The 14782-nt window shown below is 47.2% G+C and overlaps 1 protein-coding gene across 1 annotated transcript in view; it reads right to left on the bottom strand.

The window, feature by feature from the left end:
- The window catches only part of DLEC1 (DLEC1 cilia and flagella associated protein), a gene marked incomplete at both ends in the record, with an annotated part of 69182 nt that overhangs the window by 36553 nt on the left and 17847 nt on the right, over positions 1-14782 (bottom strand). Inside the window, 4 exons of the mRNA XM_080715865.1 lie at positions 5781-5859; positions 7404-7624; positions 7802-8001; positions 9474-9584. Coding sequence (XP_080571991.1) covers positions 5781-5859; positions 7404-7624; positions 7802-8001; positions 9474-9584 — 611 coding nt within the window. The remainder of the gene's footprint in view (positions 1-5780; positions 5860-7403; positions 7625-7801; positions 8002-9473; positions 9585-14782) is intronic.

Below are 14782 nucleotides of genomic sequence, written 5' to 3'. Positions count from 1 at the left end.
ACAAAATAAGTTAATGAGAGCCTCACTAAGTTGCTGAGGGTGGCTTGAACCTGTGATCCTCCCATCTCAGCCTCTCAAGAACTGGGATTATAAGCATGGACCACCATTCCTGGATTTGTCCTATCATTCATTTTATTTTATTTTTTACTTTTTAATTTTTGGTGGTACTGGGGTTCCTGGAAGCCCTTCTACCTCCGGGCTACACTCCCAGACCTATTTATACTTTTTATTTGGAAACGGGGTCTCTTAAGCCAGCGCGGCTGGCTTTGAACCTGCGCGATCCTCCTGTCTCTGCCTCCCAAGCGCGGGGATTACAAGCGTGCGCCACCACGCCCGGCTGTCCTATCATTTTAAATAACAACTACAGTCGGTTCCAGTACCCCAGCAGATACTAAAATCTGCAGGTCCTTCATCAAGTTCCTCAGCATTGGCATATAACCTGCTCATATCCTTCCATATACTTTAAATTATCTCTAGGTCGCTTACAATGCCTAATGCCCTGTACATGCTACGAAAATGAGAAAAAGGTCTATACACGTTCAATACAGATGCAAGCCGTATTACTATTCAGTCCTAATTAAATGGTACATGAACAAGCCAATATGATGGTGCACATTTATAATCCCAGTACTTGGGAGGCTGAGACAGGAGGATCACAGGTTTGAAGACAACATTAGTAATTTAGTGAGGTCCCCAGCAACTTAGCAAGACCCTGTTTCAAAATAAAAAATAAAAAATAGGGCTGGGGGTGTAGCTCAGAGATAGAATGCCTCTGCGTTCAATCTCCAGTAAAAAGTAAACACGCACACACACACACAGACACACACACATTCTCCTCTCTCTCTCTCCCTCTCTCCCAAACTATTTGTTTTGGGGTATGGTGTGAGGTTGGGATCAGATCCTTTTTCACATGGTAAGGAGTCAGAACTCAGTCTTGTATCTGCAGTCCTGAGCACCTGTAGGGACCGGCCCTAGCAAGGGCACATGACCCTTCAGTAATACAGCTTATTAAGCCACTGCAGCCATGATAGACGGAGGTGTTCCTGAGTGCAGTCAGCAGAGATGCACCGCGCTTCCAGCCACACCGGGCCAACCTCCGACTAGTGAAGGGCAGGAACCAGGGAGGGAGGGCGTGGGCCTCCTAAGGGAGGTCCCACAAGCCCAATCAATTGCACTTGATGGTGGCCAGCTCAATAATACATTCTCATCGTAACCCTCCCTACTTCCACCCCTCTTCAAACCTCTATCCTCACTGGAACTGTGAACGCTTTTTAATTAACCTCGCCATCTCCAGCTCCGCTCTAGGGGGGCTCTGTGCTAGGACGGTCCTGGAGTGGGCTTTCTCACACTGTTCTGGTGGCACTAAGAACCCCAGTGGGCAGGAAGTCGGGTCTGCGGACCCTGGCACGGTGGCATCGCGATAATTTCTGCTTCCTCCGGTGGTCAGCTGGGACGAGGGGCAGGTGGGTGGTCAGGCCATTCAGCAGCTGGGGCGGCTACAAGGTTTGCAGCTGTGATCATTCTGAGTGGGGGAGCGAGCTGGCTTTCCTTAATGGCGCTGGGAGCCTGGGAGTGGAAAATGATAGTTTGGGCGGCCATCTCTGCCCCCTCTGTGAAGACATTCCTGGCATTCCTGAGCTGCACAGGGCTCCTGTGTTTACGCGTGTTTTGTTTTTGAATTCCTGTTTGGTTTGGTTTGCTTCTTTCTACGCTTTTCTACATCTATATTCTTGGCCAATATTGACTCATGCCCCCCCCGCCCCGCCCCCTGCCCTTGGTGTCAGAGCAGTAATATGATCGAGGCCCTGGCACTTTTATTTTCATTTAATTATTTTTCCTGGAATGTTTTTTTTTTTTAAGTTATTTTCATCAGAGTTGGGCAGCCGCAGAGTTTAAAGAGGCAGCAAGTCCTGCAAGGTTTTGAAAATAGGAATCCTTCCCTTTTCCCCTGCTCTCCACCCTTTCCACTCTCTGAGGACAAACACGTTTCCTTCCCTTAGCCGATTCTTTGGTGTTTAACTCCACATCTCCGAGGGGTGCACTGCTTTCCCCCTTCAGCTTCAGGCATTAATTGTGGGTGGAGGCTATGGATATCTTCTTTTTCCTCCAATATCCAGTTCAACATATTGAGGAGGTAGAAAGGAAATAGGCAGATAGGGAAAAGGCCTCGGTAGAAAAAAGTTAATTTCCTGAGTTTCCTGAGGGGCGACAAATGCCTGAAACTCCAAAGGCTCAGAGATAAGAAGGCCAGAGCTTCACAAAGCCATCCTGAGTTTCCTAATCAACAAACCCACCGAGCAAGTCTGGCATTCCTGAAAGGAGACCCTTCAAAGGACTTGCAAATGCCCTATGCAAATTCTCCTTGGAATCCCAAAAGTCACCCTAACCACAAACGGACTTGCAAGCGGTCAGGCATTGGCCAGTCAGATGGCAAAGAGGGACTTTCCCACTCGGGACCCCCTGCCCTTTTGGGGAGCTGTTCTCTCTCTCGCAGGTCAGGTCGTGTTGGCCCTGAGAGAAGGCAGAGTGCATCTGAGGGCACGTGGCTTGAAGGCCTCTGCTGGACATTATGGCTGGCCAGGCCCCTAGGGGTGACCTGTACCTCTTTTCTGGCAGATCACATGGACTCTGGGAGAAAGTAGTTTGCAACTGACGGGCACTTGGCTCGGGCGACACTCGGGTAGTGACCCTGAAGGCAGCTACTGGACCCCGGAGTTCCGACCGCCCCTTTGGGGTGTTCGGCCATTTTTCTCTATTCCCTTCTGGCAGATCGCGTGGACTCCGGAAGAAAGCAGCCTGCACCTGAAGGCAATTCGGCTTGGGCTACTCTCAAGTATTGTCCTGAAGGCAGCTGCTGGACCCAGAGTCCCAGCCCCTTTGGGGGTGTTCAGCTACCCTCCCCCCATTCCCTGCTGCTTCCAATAAACCTTTTACTCCCCAAGAACTCGCCGGGTTTTCTCTCAAGAAACCCCCGTTTCAATATGACCTGTCTTCCTCGTTTCCATCTTCCCAGCATAGTCATACCTCATTACTGGTTAGATCAGCAATTTATGTTTACATTACAGTTACTATATAAATGATATTCACAGCTGAGCAGGAGGCAGACTAGGATTCTTTTCCCTCCCTTGTACAAATTTTGCTTTTCCTGAAGTTAAAACTCATTATTATTATTATTTTTTAAATTTTAATTTTTGGTGGTCCTGGGGATGTAACCCAGGGGCCTTCTACCTCCAGGGTACACTCCCAGACCTATTTTATATTTTATTTAGAAACAGGGTCTCTTAAGCCAGCTGAGGCTGGCTTTGAACCTGCGCCATCCTCCTGTCTCAGCCTTCCAAGCGCGGGGATTCCAAGAGTGTGCCACCACGCCCGGCTTATTATTATTATTTTGATACTGGGGATTGAACCTAGAGGCATTCTACCTCCAAGCTGAGCCCCCAGCCCAGTTTTATTTATTTGAAAACAAGGTCTCACTAGGTTTCTGAGAGCCTTACTACGTTGCCAAGGCTGGCTTTGAACCTGCAATCTTTCTGTCTCAGCCTCCCAAGTACTGGGATTACAAGGGTGCACCACCATGCCTGGCTTCAGCTAATTATTTTATTTGGTGTATACTTCTCAGTAATTCAGTCACTACTCTACAGATCTCTCTCCAACATGTCCAGAAAAACCAGGACTCTGATTATCAAAGTCATCTCTAGAAATTAACCTCTCTCCTACAGCCTCTGACCTCTACTACTTTGGGCAGGTTGCCTGCTGCCCCCGCTACTGAGTGAGCAAACAGAGAACCCCTGTAGCATTTGTGTATGGGGAGGAGGGCACTGGGGACGGAACCAGGGGCATTCTACTGCTGAGCTACACTCCAGCCCTATTTCTTATTCTTTATTTTGAAACAGGGTCTAAGTTGCAGGAGGCCTGACTAAGTAGCTGAGGCTGGCTGTGAGCCATTATCCTCCTGTCTCAGACTCCCAGGCACTGAGATTACAAGCGTGCGCCACCACGCCTGGTCAGCAGTCTTCTAAAGAAATAAACGAGCCGGGCGTGGTGGCACACGCTTGTAATCCCCGCACTTGGGAGGTGGAGACAGGAGGACGGCGCAGGTTCAAAGCCAGCCGCGCTGTCTTAAGAGACCCTGTTTCCAAATAAAAATGTAAAAATAGGTCTGGGAGTGTAACCCGGAGGTAGAAGGGCTTCCAGGAACCCCAGTACCACAAAAAAAAAAAAAGAAAGAATGAATGAAAGAAAGAAAGGCCTCACTAACGCATTTGTGCGCTACCATTTGCACACTTCAACAAAACCTTCTGAGAAATCATATATGTGTATGTATAATATATATACTATTATATATAATGGAATATATATATATAGGAATGTAATTGGACATATACTGGGAAATACACACACATACACATATATATGGATAGAGAGAGAGAAAGATATAAATATGGAGAGAGAGAGGGGTATTGGGGAATACACACACACACACACACACACACACACACACACACACACATATGGTGATATTGAGGATTCAAGCCAGAGGCTTTCTACCTCAAGCTACACCCAACCCTATTGTTTTTATTTTGAAACTCTTGCTAGGTTGATGAAAGTCTCACAACCTGCTTAGGCGATCCTCAAACCTGCGATCCTCCTGTCTAAGCCTCTGAAGTACTGGGATTACAGGCATGTATCACCACACCCAGCTTGGAATATATATTGAAATATATATATATACCATGTATAATAAAATATATAGCATATTAATATACTGTGATATATAATGTATGTGTGTATATATTGAAACATATATACTATATATAATGGAATATATAGCATATTAATGTATAGTGATATGTGTGTATGTGTGTGTGTATATATATATATATATATATACACATGAACACATATATACATATGGTCTATTTTATGCGGCTCCAAGCAGGAGCTGGGGCTGGAGGTCCTTAGGGTATCACAGCAGGGAGAAGAGAGCAGAAGGAACATAGAGCGTCATAGCCACGTGCTACAGCTGGGTGGGAGAGATGGCTTATATGAATTTTTTTATTTTTAGTGCCCGAGATGGAACCCAGTACTTCTCTACCTCCGAGCTACACCCAAGCCCCTTTTTAATTTTTGCTTTGAAACAAATTCTTGCTCAGTCGCTAAGAATCTCACTTAATTTTTGCTGAGGCTGTCCTCCAACCTGCAATCCTCTGTCTCAGCCTCCCCAGTACTGGGATTACAGGTGTGTACTACCATTCCCGGCTTGAAGAATTTTTTTTTTTTTTTGTACTAGGGATGGAATCCAGGGGTGTTCTACCTCCAAGCTGCACCTCCACCCCTATTTTTTATTTTATTTATTTATTTATTTATTTATTTATTTATTTATTTATCTATCTTGGCAGTACTGGGGTTCCTGGAAGCCCTTCTATCTCCGGGCTACACTCCGAGACCTATTTTATATTTTTTATTTGGAAACAGGGTCTCTTAAGCCAGCGAGGCTGGCTCCAAGCCAGCATGATCCTCCTGTCTCCGCTTCCCAAGCGCGGGAATTACAAACTTGCGCCACCACGCCCGGCCCTATTTTTTATTTTGAAACAGGGTCTCATGGAGTTGCAAAGGGCCTCGCTAAGTAGCTGAGGCTGTTCTCAAACTGTGGTCCTCGTGTGTCATCCTCCCAAAAGCCGTGATTACAAGCGTGCGCCACCATGTCCCGCTTGAAGTTTTTTTTTTAAATAAGGAAAGAAAGAAATGGGGGTAGATCTAGAAAGCATCGAGATTTCTACCTCATAGACTGGTCCAATTTCATAATCTGTGAAAAACCCAACTGACGGCTTAGCTAGGAACACTGGCGTATTCGTGCAGCTGTGGGAGGGAAAGGGAAAGGTCGTGAGGTTCGTTACAGGACAAGAGACCACGCAGTGAAGATTAGTGCAAAGACAGCACACCCAGGCCCTCAAAGGGAGTCACACGTGTCATGTGTTGGCGTTTTGCTGTTGATGAGGGAGCAGGTTACCAAATAATTTGAAAGCACAAGCCAAACTTTGGGAAGATTATAGCTACATACATAATTTTCATCATGTATAAGGAAAACGCTGGAAGTTTAAACACCAATATAATATGTCAGCCTTTTCCTGTTGTTATACTTGGGATTGAAGCCAGGGGCATTTTACCTCTGAGATACACCCTATCCCCTTTTTATTTAATTAATTATTTTTTTGTGTGTGGTACTGGAGATTGAATCCTGGGGCATTCTACCTCCAAGCTATATCCCCAGCCTGATACAGTTTATTCTTTATCTTTATTTTATTTATTTTTTTTGGTGGTACTGGGGTTCCTGGAAGCCCTTCTACCTCTGGGCTACACTCCCAGACCTACTTTTTTACATTATTATTTGGAAACAGGGTCTCCTAAACCAGTGCACGTGGCTGGCTTCGAACCTGCGCAATCCTCCTGTTTCTGCCTCCCAAGTGCGGGGATTACAAACGTGCGCCACCACGCCCGTTTATTCTTTATTTTTATTTATTTATTTTTTGCTGTACTGGGGATGGAACCCAGGGGCATTCTACCTCCGAGCTATACCCTCAGTCCTATTTTTTAGTCTTTATTTTAAAACAGGGTCTCACTCAGTTGCAAAGGGCCTAAGAAAAGTAGCTGAGGCCGTCCACAAACTGTGATCCTCCCATCTCAGCCTCCCAAATGCTGGGATTATAAGCATGCGCCACCACGCCCGGCTTGTTCTTTAATTTTGAAACAGGGTCTCACTGAGATGCAGAGGGCCTCATTAAGTAGTTGAGGCTGTCTGAGAACCTGTAATTATCCTGTCTCGGCCCCTAAGTATTGGAATTACAAGCATGTATCACCATGCCCAGCTTCCTATTTTCTATTCTTTTTTTTTTTTTTTTTTCTGTACTGGGGATGGAACCCAGGGGCTTTCTACCTCTGGTGTACACTCCCAGACCTATTTTATATTTTATTTGGAAACAGGGTCTCACTAAGTAGCTGAGGCCGGCTTTGAACCTGCGCGATCCTCCTGTCTCAGCCTCCCAAATACTGGGATTACAAGCGTGCGCCACCACTCCCGGCTAACTAATCAAATCTTAAACATCTCAATGCAAGGAAAGGAGTAGATGCTGTAGAGATTCCTCCCGTTCCAACAGACCGTTCAGATGCCAGTTGAGTCCAGCCCCAATCCTATTTCTCTTTTCCTCTATGTACGACCCTGACAGGTCAGAAAAGCATAAGACCAGAACCCTGGGGAATGCCCAAAGTCTGTGGGTGACCTTGAAGCCCAGCTCTACCCTGACCCCCAAAGTATAGGGGTTTCCATCATCAGGATGAACCTTGGGCCTTCTGGTATTACTCTACAGGGTAAGGTGGTCGAAAGTCTACGTCAAGGAAAGCTATACCTCTGCTCCAGCTCCACGTTCGGGAATTCTCCTACCAGTGCTGGCTTGTTTGGAGGAAAAATCAGAGACTTGCCCCCGTAAGGAGTGTTAGGGGGGAAAAAGCGAGGGTTTTTCAGGAAGTGGTTCCGATTCTCCATTCTGGCCAGCAGAAGTCGCTCCAGTTCCCTTTGTGGCACACGTAAGTGGTTCATCCACTTTTTATTCTTTGGCGGACTTGCTTTCTTTGAAACACACAGAAGTAGAGTCAATGACGGGCAAAAGGCCTGCGTATGCTGACATCTTGGCCAACGCCGGACCCCGAGTGCAAGCTCTAACTTATGGGGCTGCCATCTGAACCCTCCCCCTCCCCCTCCCCCGCCACTGCCTGCACGCACGGCTGGACGCGCTTCGGGTCAGACCTTGGCCGGTTCTTTCTTCTCTTTTCTGGCCTGAGGAATTGAGTCCAGGGACAGGCTGTCCATGGTGTAGTCGAGATCGTCTTCAAACACAGCAAGGTTCCCCTCGCAGGGCTCTTGGGGAGCACGGCTCAGCTCTTTCTTGGGGATAATACACTTCCCACAGCTGAATGTCAGTTTTGAACACCCAGGGAGGAAGGTGCCTAGGACACGGAGGGACAAACTGAGCTCCCGAGCTATGATGAGCAGGTGGCCCGGGGCTGCTTTAAGACAACCACCAAACACCTTTGGTGCCATGTTTTCTCCTAAACTTTCATGTTTACAACACCAGATGTCACTGCTGTGTGTGTGTGTGTGTGTGTGTGTGTGTGTGTGTGTGTAATGGGGACTGTACACATTTACCTCCAAGCTACACCAGTCCTTTTTCTTTTCTTTTTTTTTCTTTTGGCGGCACTGGGAATGGAGCCCAGGGGCATTCTACTTCCAAACTGTACCACCAGCCCTAATTTTTTTTTTTTAATTATTCTTTGTGGTACTGGAGATGGAACCCAGGGGCCTTCTACCTATGGGCTATACCTCCAGACCTATTTTATATTTTATTTTGAAGACAAGGTCTCACTAAGTTGTTGAGAGCCTAAGTAGCTGAGTCTGGCTCCGAACCTGTGTGATCCTTCTGTCTCAGCCTTCTTGTATGTTGTATGGTAAGTACTGAGATTACAAGCGTGCACCACCCTGCCCGGCTTTATTCTTTATTTTGAAACTGGGTCTCACTGAGTTGCACAGGGCCTCACTAAGTAGCTGGGGCTGTCTGCAAACTTGATCCTCTTGTCTCAGCTTCCCAAATGCTGGGATTATAAGTGTGCGCCACTATACCTGGCTTTTATTTTCTTTTGAAACAAGGTCTTGTTAGGTTACTGAGAGTTTTACTACATTGCTGAGGCTGTCCTCAAATCTGTGATCCTCCTGTCTCTCTTAGAGAGGCTCTCAGCAACTTAGTGAGACTCTGTTTCAAAATAAAAAATAAAAGCCAGGCGTGGTGATGCATGCCTGTAATCTCAGCATTTGGGAGGCTGAGACAGGAGGATCGTGGTTCGTGGACAGCCTCACCTACTTAGTGAGGTTCTTTGCAAATCAGTGAGACCCTGTTCCAAAATAAAAAAAATAGGGCTGGTGGTATAGCTCAGAGGTAGAATGCCCCCTGGATTCCATCCCCAGAACCACCATGAATGAATGAATGAATGAATGAATAAATAAATAATAATGAAGCCATATGTGGTGACATATGCTTGTAATCCCAGTACTTGGGAGGCTGAGGCAGGAGGACGACAGGTTTGTGGCCAGCCTCAGTAACTTAGTGAGGCCCTTCACAACTTAGTGAGACCCTGCTTCAAAAAATAAAAAAGGATTAAATAGGGGTGTAGCTTGTAGGTAGAATGCCCCTGGGTCTGATCCCCAGTACCACAAAAATATAAATAAAAATAGACAAATAAAAAGGGCAGGGAATATAGCTCGGAGGTAGAATGCCCCTGTGTTTGATCCGCAGTTCCCCAAACCCCTAAAATAAATAAATTAAAGAAGGGCAAGGCCTATAACAAGGACATGATAGCCAAGGGGACCTGCTGCTATGGGCGTCCCTGGAACAATCAGCGGGGCTCAGAGGGTGCGGTTACGCTACCTTTAGGCGCAGAGCAAAACGGCATGGGGTCACTGTAGTAATCTTCCGGGCAGATCAGATGATGTTTCCGCAGCAACTCGCTGTCCACACACCACCGGAAGACAGTCTTCACTGCACAGAAGGGGGTGAGCAGAGCCGGTTCAAGCTGTACCCAAATCCCTTCACCCCTGGGCCCCCACCGTGTGAGGACACCCCTTCCCAGAGCCCCGTGGCCACGCTGATACTGTGGTAACTTCAGATGCTAAACAGCAGGTATTTATCAGCCACTTCGAGGAGCCCAGTCACTGGGCAGAGGTGAGTTGTGGTACGACTGGAGCTGAGATGCGGGGACGCAGAGAAGCCTATGACGAAATGGAATTGAGCGCGGCACAGGGAATGAATGGCCCCAGATCACCCTTCTCTGCACCCATGCCTCGTGCAATTGGACTCTGCAGTCCTGCTACTGCAGAAAGAACACACTTCTGCACCCTGGACTTTGGGTTCATGATGCGCTTTGGCCAGTGAAATGTTGGCAGGGATTCCAAGTGTGTGTGTGTGTGTGTGCAGGAAGCCTTCCCTCTTGTGCTCTGGCCATCATTGGAGAAGAGCATCCTTCTTGCATCTTGGACACCAGCATAAGTCCTTGTGGAGTGAAGCTGAGCCCAGTTTCCAGCAAGGAACCCAGCTGTGAGGAAGCACAGCTGAATCCGGTCCAGCCAGCCAGGCCCAGCGAGATCAGCCGATCCCCGGCCGACCCGAAGACACACGAGAGAAAATCCCATCCACCAGAGGGGCAAGTTGGTATGAGCCAGAAAACAGTAGAGAAGACATTTTTTACATAGTATAAAAAGAACATATTACTTAGAGGTATCCAGAAGAATTTAAACTAGCAATATCTATTATTGGCAAGTGGTCTGAGAGTCTTTTGTTAAAACAGATTTCTTTTTTTCAGTACTGGGGATTGAATCCAGGGGGGCATTCTACCTCCGAGGTACTCTCATCAAGTTGCAGAGGGCCCCACTAAGTAGCTGAGGCTGGCCTTGAACCTGCAACCTTCCTATCTCAGCCTCCCAAGTACTGGCATTACAAGCGTGCGCCACCACGCCTGACTCTTGTTAAAGTCAATTTTAAGTCAGGCATAGTGGCTCATGCTGTAATCACAGTAGTTGAGAGGCTGAGACAGGAGGATAACAGGTTCAAGGCTAGTCTCTGGCAACTTACACCTTGTTTCAAATAATAATGGCAATAATTAAGATAATAATAGTTATTATTATTATTTTAAAAGAGACTGAGGTTGTAGCTCAGAGGTAAAATGTCCCTGGGCTCACTCCTTAGCACCAAAAAAAAAAAAAAGTAAATAAAGTTAAAACCGTTAAAGTAGCCTTTGTATTCTAGAGCAACTATAGGCTGGTGGCAGAACTGAAAAGAAGGAAGAAAGTCTCCACGTCCCTCCTGCCCCGTAGGCGCAGAGCCTCCCTGGCTACGGACATCCCGCCCATCTGCACCGACACTTCAAAGTCTGTGGGCATCTTTTACATTCGGGTTTACTCTTGGTATTAAAAAGCCTATGCTTGGACAAATTTGTAACAACACAGATAGCCGAAGGCTTTTTTATGCTTTTATCTGTTGTACGTATCTCACTGTAATTATACATCAGAGCGGGATTCCCAGCGGTCCAGTCACACAGCCCCATCACTTGGGGTCTCTCCCTCTGCCTCTCCTCCGCTCCTCTCTCCGGGTACACGATAGTGAGCTTGGTGGGGACGCCTTCCAGGGCGGAGATACACTATTTGGACTGTTCCCTTCCTTAAGCCTCATTTTCTCCTCCCTACCACTCTTCCCCTGGTCGCTCTCCGCAGTTAACTGAAATCCCCTGTGTTTTCCATTTTCTCTCCAGCTTTCACATAGGAGAAAGCGCCTGGCCCTTGGTGTTCTGAGATCGGTGGATATGACATCACAGTCTCTGGTTCCACCCATTTTCCTGCATAGTACCTAATTTTTATTTTTTATTTTCTTGCAGTACTGAGGGTGGAACCCAGGGGCATTCTACCTCCGAGCTACACTCCTAGCCCTATTTTTTTATTCTTTGAAACAGGGTCTCACTAAGTTGCAAAGGGCCTCGTTAAGTAGCCGAGGCTGGCCTTGAACCGTGATCCTCCTGTCTCGGGCGCCTGCATGCTGTGATTACAATTGTGCACCACCACACCCAGCTTGTTCTGCTTTATGACCTAGTAAAATTCCATTGTGTGTTTATACCACGTTTGTAGAAAGCTTTTTATACTATATTAGAGGTTCTTCTAAATTACTTGGTTTGGGGAGCTATGTACATTTATTAGTTTGATAAAAATAAGGACCAAATAGGATAAATGGAAGACTCAGGGATCTCCAAATACGGATACTTGCTCCATTAACCAGCATTTTCTTAGACAGGATACCTTTAGACAGTCTTTCCCTTTACAAGTCTCCTTGAACCAATGAGACAGTGAGGAATACCTGCCCTTCCCATCATATATGCTACCTGAGGATTCCGATGTTGCCCAGGTACCGCAATAGTCAAGAAAACAGGAACCATCCTATGTACATCAAGTAGAAAGGGCTCTAATGTAGGGGATTACAGGATGAAGGAGAAAAGGTCAGGGAAACCATCATCAGCAAGGGAGGGGGTTTCTCGAGAAGTGACAGCCACTGAGTAGTCATCTGCTGACCACAGCTCCTGGAGAGTAATGGCCTCCCCTCCCAGAATTCACCCAGGGCCTCTTGGTAGACACACCCATCCGGGGCAGAGGTGCATTCTGGGAAATGTGGCCCCTCCGGTGGGCAAGGGGGCCGGAAGTTGGCAAAGAGCAGCAGCCAGGGAACCTGACACAGTCAGCCCAGTTCCCACAGACCTGGTGATGGTCGGCCGGAAATCTCAAAAGATAAGCAGCTGTATCTCCTCAGTCTTATATTATTCACTCCACAGTCCTCCCCCTGCCAGCCTGAGGCCCAGGGCAGTTTGTTTATCAGATCCCTGGAAAGACTGTGCCAGCTGGACCTGTAACATCTTCCTCCTCTGGGAAGGGGAGGCTTCCTGGGCTGACCTGGAGGCTCCTACGCTGTGGCTTAGGGTTGGGCTAGTCCGTTTTCCAAAAGATACAGGGACAAAGTCCCAGCGAGGGGCAGGAATGAAGGCACAAGATGTCCTGGAAGCAGGGCTCTGATCTTTCTCCCTCTGTCTGGAGAAGTTGTGCCTGTTTTCTGCCCATCTCATCTAGAGAAAAGCTGCCCAGAGCCTCAGATAAGAAAAGTCTCAGGGGAAGTCATCAACCCCCCCACCACCAGTTATCTCAGTTTTTAAGATAACCTTGTTTTGAGCCAGACCACATCTGTGGAGCTGGATTAAAGGCTCTTTTCTGCTCCTTTTGAAATGAAAGAAAAACACATTAGCAGAAGAAGGCTGAGAAACCAGAAACTGCTGATTATAACAATATTATCTTGAGTAAAATAAATAATAAAATGAAGGGGATTGGAAAACCATCCCAGCTGATATCTGCCCCCACCCTCTCAGTATTAGATTGCACTTTCATTAAAAAGACAAACATGTGCAAGGTATTTTGGTGTAGCATGCCTATAACCCCAGTACTTGGGAGGCTGGAATCTGATGATCGAGGGTTTGAGGACTGCCTCAGCCATTTAGTAATGCCCTCAACAATTTAGTGAGATCCTGTTTCAAAAAGTATATATAAAATAGAAAGATCCTGTTTCAAAATAAAAAATAAAATAGCAAGACAGGGTCTTGCTAAGCTGCTGAGGCTGTCCTTAACCTGCAGTCCTCCTGTCTCAGCCTCCCAAGTACTGCGATTACAGGCATGTGCCAACACACCTAGCTTTTTTTTTGTTTTTTTTTTTTTGGTACTGGGGATTGAGCCCAGGGGTATTCTACCTTCAAGCTACATCCTCAGCCCTATTTTTTATTCCTTAGTTGAAACAGGGTCTCACTAAGTTGCGAAGAACCTCACTAGGTAGTTGAGGCTGGCCTCGAACTTGTAATCCTCCTATCTCAAGCTCCCAAGTACTGGGATTACAAAGGTGCCCAGCTTGTGTAACTGCCTTTCCCTGCACACTCCCTCCTCTAAGGCCTCCCTTCCAGGTCACAGATGGGACAGGCTTCCAGAACTTGAATGCACTGTCCTTTCTGCCTGCTCCACTGGAAAATGGTGATTTTTAGTGACGTAAAAAGACAGATCTAAGTCCTTGGAGGCGTAGGGAAGGAACCAGGACTTCTTGGGGAAATGGCTGATTCCAGGTCTGAGACAGGAAAGACCCAGGAACATCTTACTCTTCTAGAGAGCACGGAAGTTTCCAAAGACAACCAACTGATTTTCAGAGAAACCAAGAGTCAACTTGAAAAGACTTTACTGGCCAAAGGTGGGGCCACAGAAGCATCAGCAAAGATAATAAATATAACTGTAGTGATGACGTTCATGAGCTCACACCGACACAAAAACAACCAAACAACCCTCATTAGTGTGTGTGTGTGTGTGTGTGTGTGTGTGTGTGTGTGTGTGTTGCTAGGGATTGAACCCAGGAGCATTCTACGTCTGAGCTATACCCCCAGCTCTTTTTATTATTATTTTTTATTTGGAAACAAGGTCTCACTTAAGTTGCTGAGAGTTTCATTACGTTGCTGAGGCTGGCTTCAACTGTGACCCTCTCGTCTCAGCCTCCCAAGTCCTGGGATCACAGTTGAGCACCGACCTGCCTGGTTTTAATCTGTAGAACTTGACATAGGGAAGGGTGGCAGAGACCGGCCTGCTCACGTGCTGGAGGTGAGCAGCACCTGTACCCCCACACGGGGCAGAGAGCAGGGTACGAGATGATTTATGGGTGCTGCTGCCCAGAACGCCCGGCCTGGGTCTCTCGATGGGGAAACGTCAAACAGGACCATACAACAGAGGGAAAGGTCTGTCGGGAAGGGTCAAGCACATGAAAGGCAAGGGGAGGTCAAGGACTCATGCCACAGAAGGAGCCGTGGCCATCCCACGCCACCTGACTTCTGGACAGGGTCCTGGGAGCCGCTGCAGGATGGCTGGCGAAATCTGAATGGGATCCTGGGGTGAAAAGCCAGTGTTTGGAGGGTGTACACTGGTGACGCCCGACAGCGTCTCCACTCTGGTGATACCACGACTTGTGTTAATGAAAGGAGCATGGCTGTGAGCTGCTCTCCAAATGTTCAGGAAGAGAGAGGGGAACGGAGCAATCAGGGAAAATATCAACAGATGGGAGCCGAGGGCAGACAATGGGGATTCTTTTTTTTTTTTTGCGATACTAGGGATGGGACCTATGGGCAT

Source organism: Muscardinus avellanarius (genome assembly GCF_963383645.1).
Source record: "Muscardinus avellanarius genome assembly, chromosome: 18".
NCBI classification, from domain to species: domain Eukaryota; kingdom Metazoa; phylum Chordata; class Mammalia; order Rodentia; family Gliridae; genus Muscardinus; species Muscardinus avellanarius.
The sequence above is the reverse complement of the archived record's forward strand: the minus strand, read 5'-3'. Positions and strand labels throughout refer to the sequence as shown.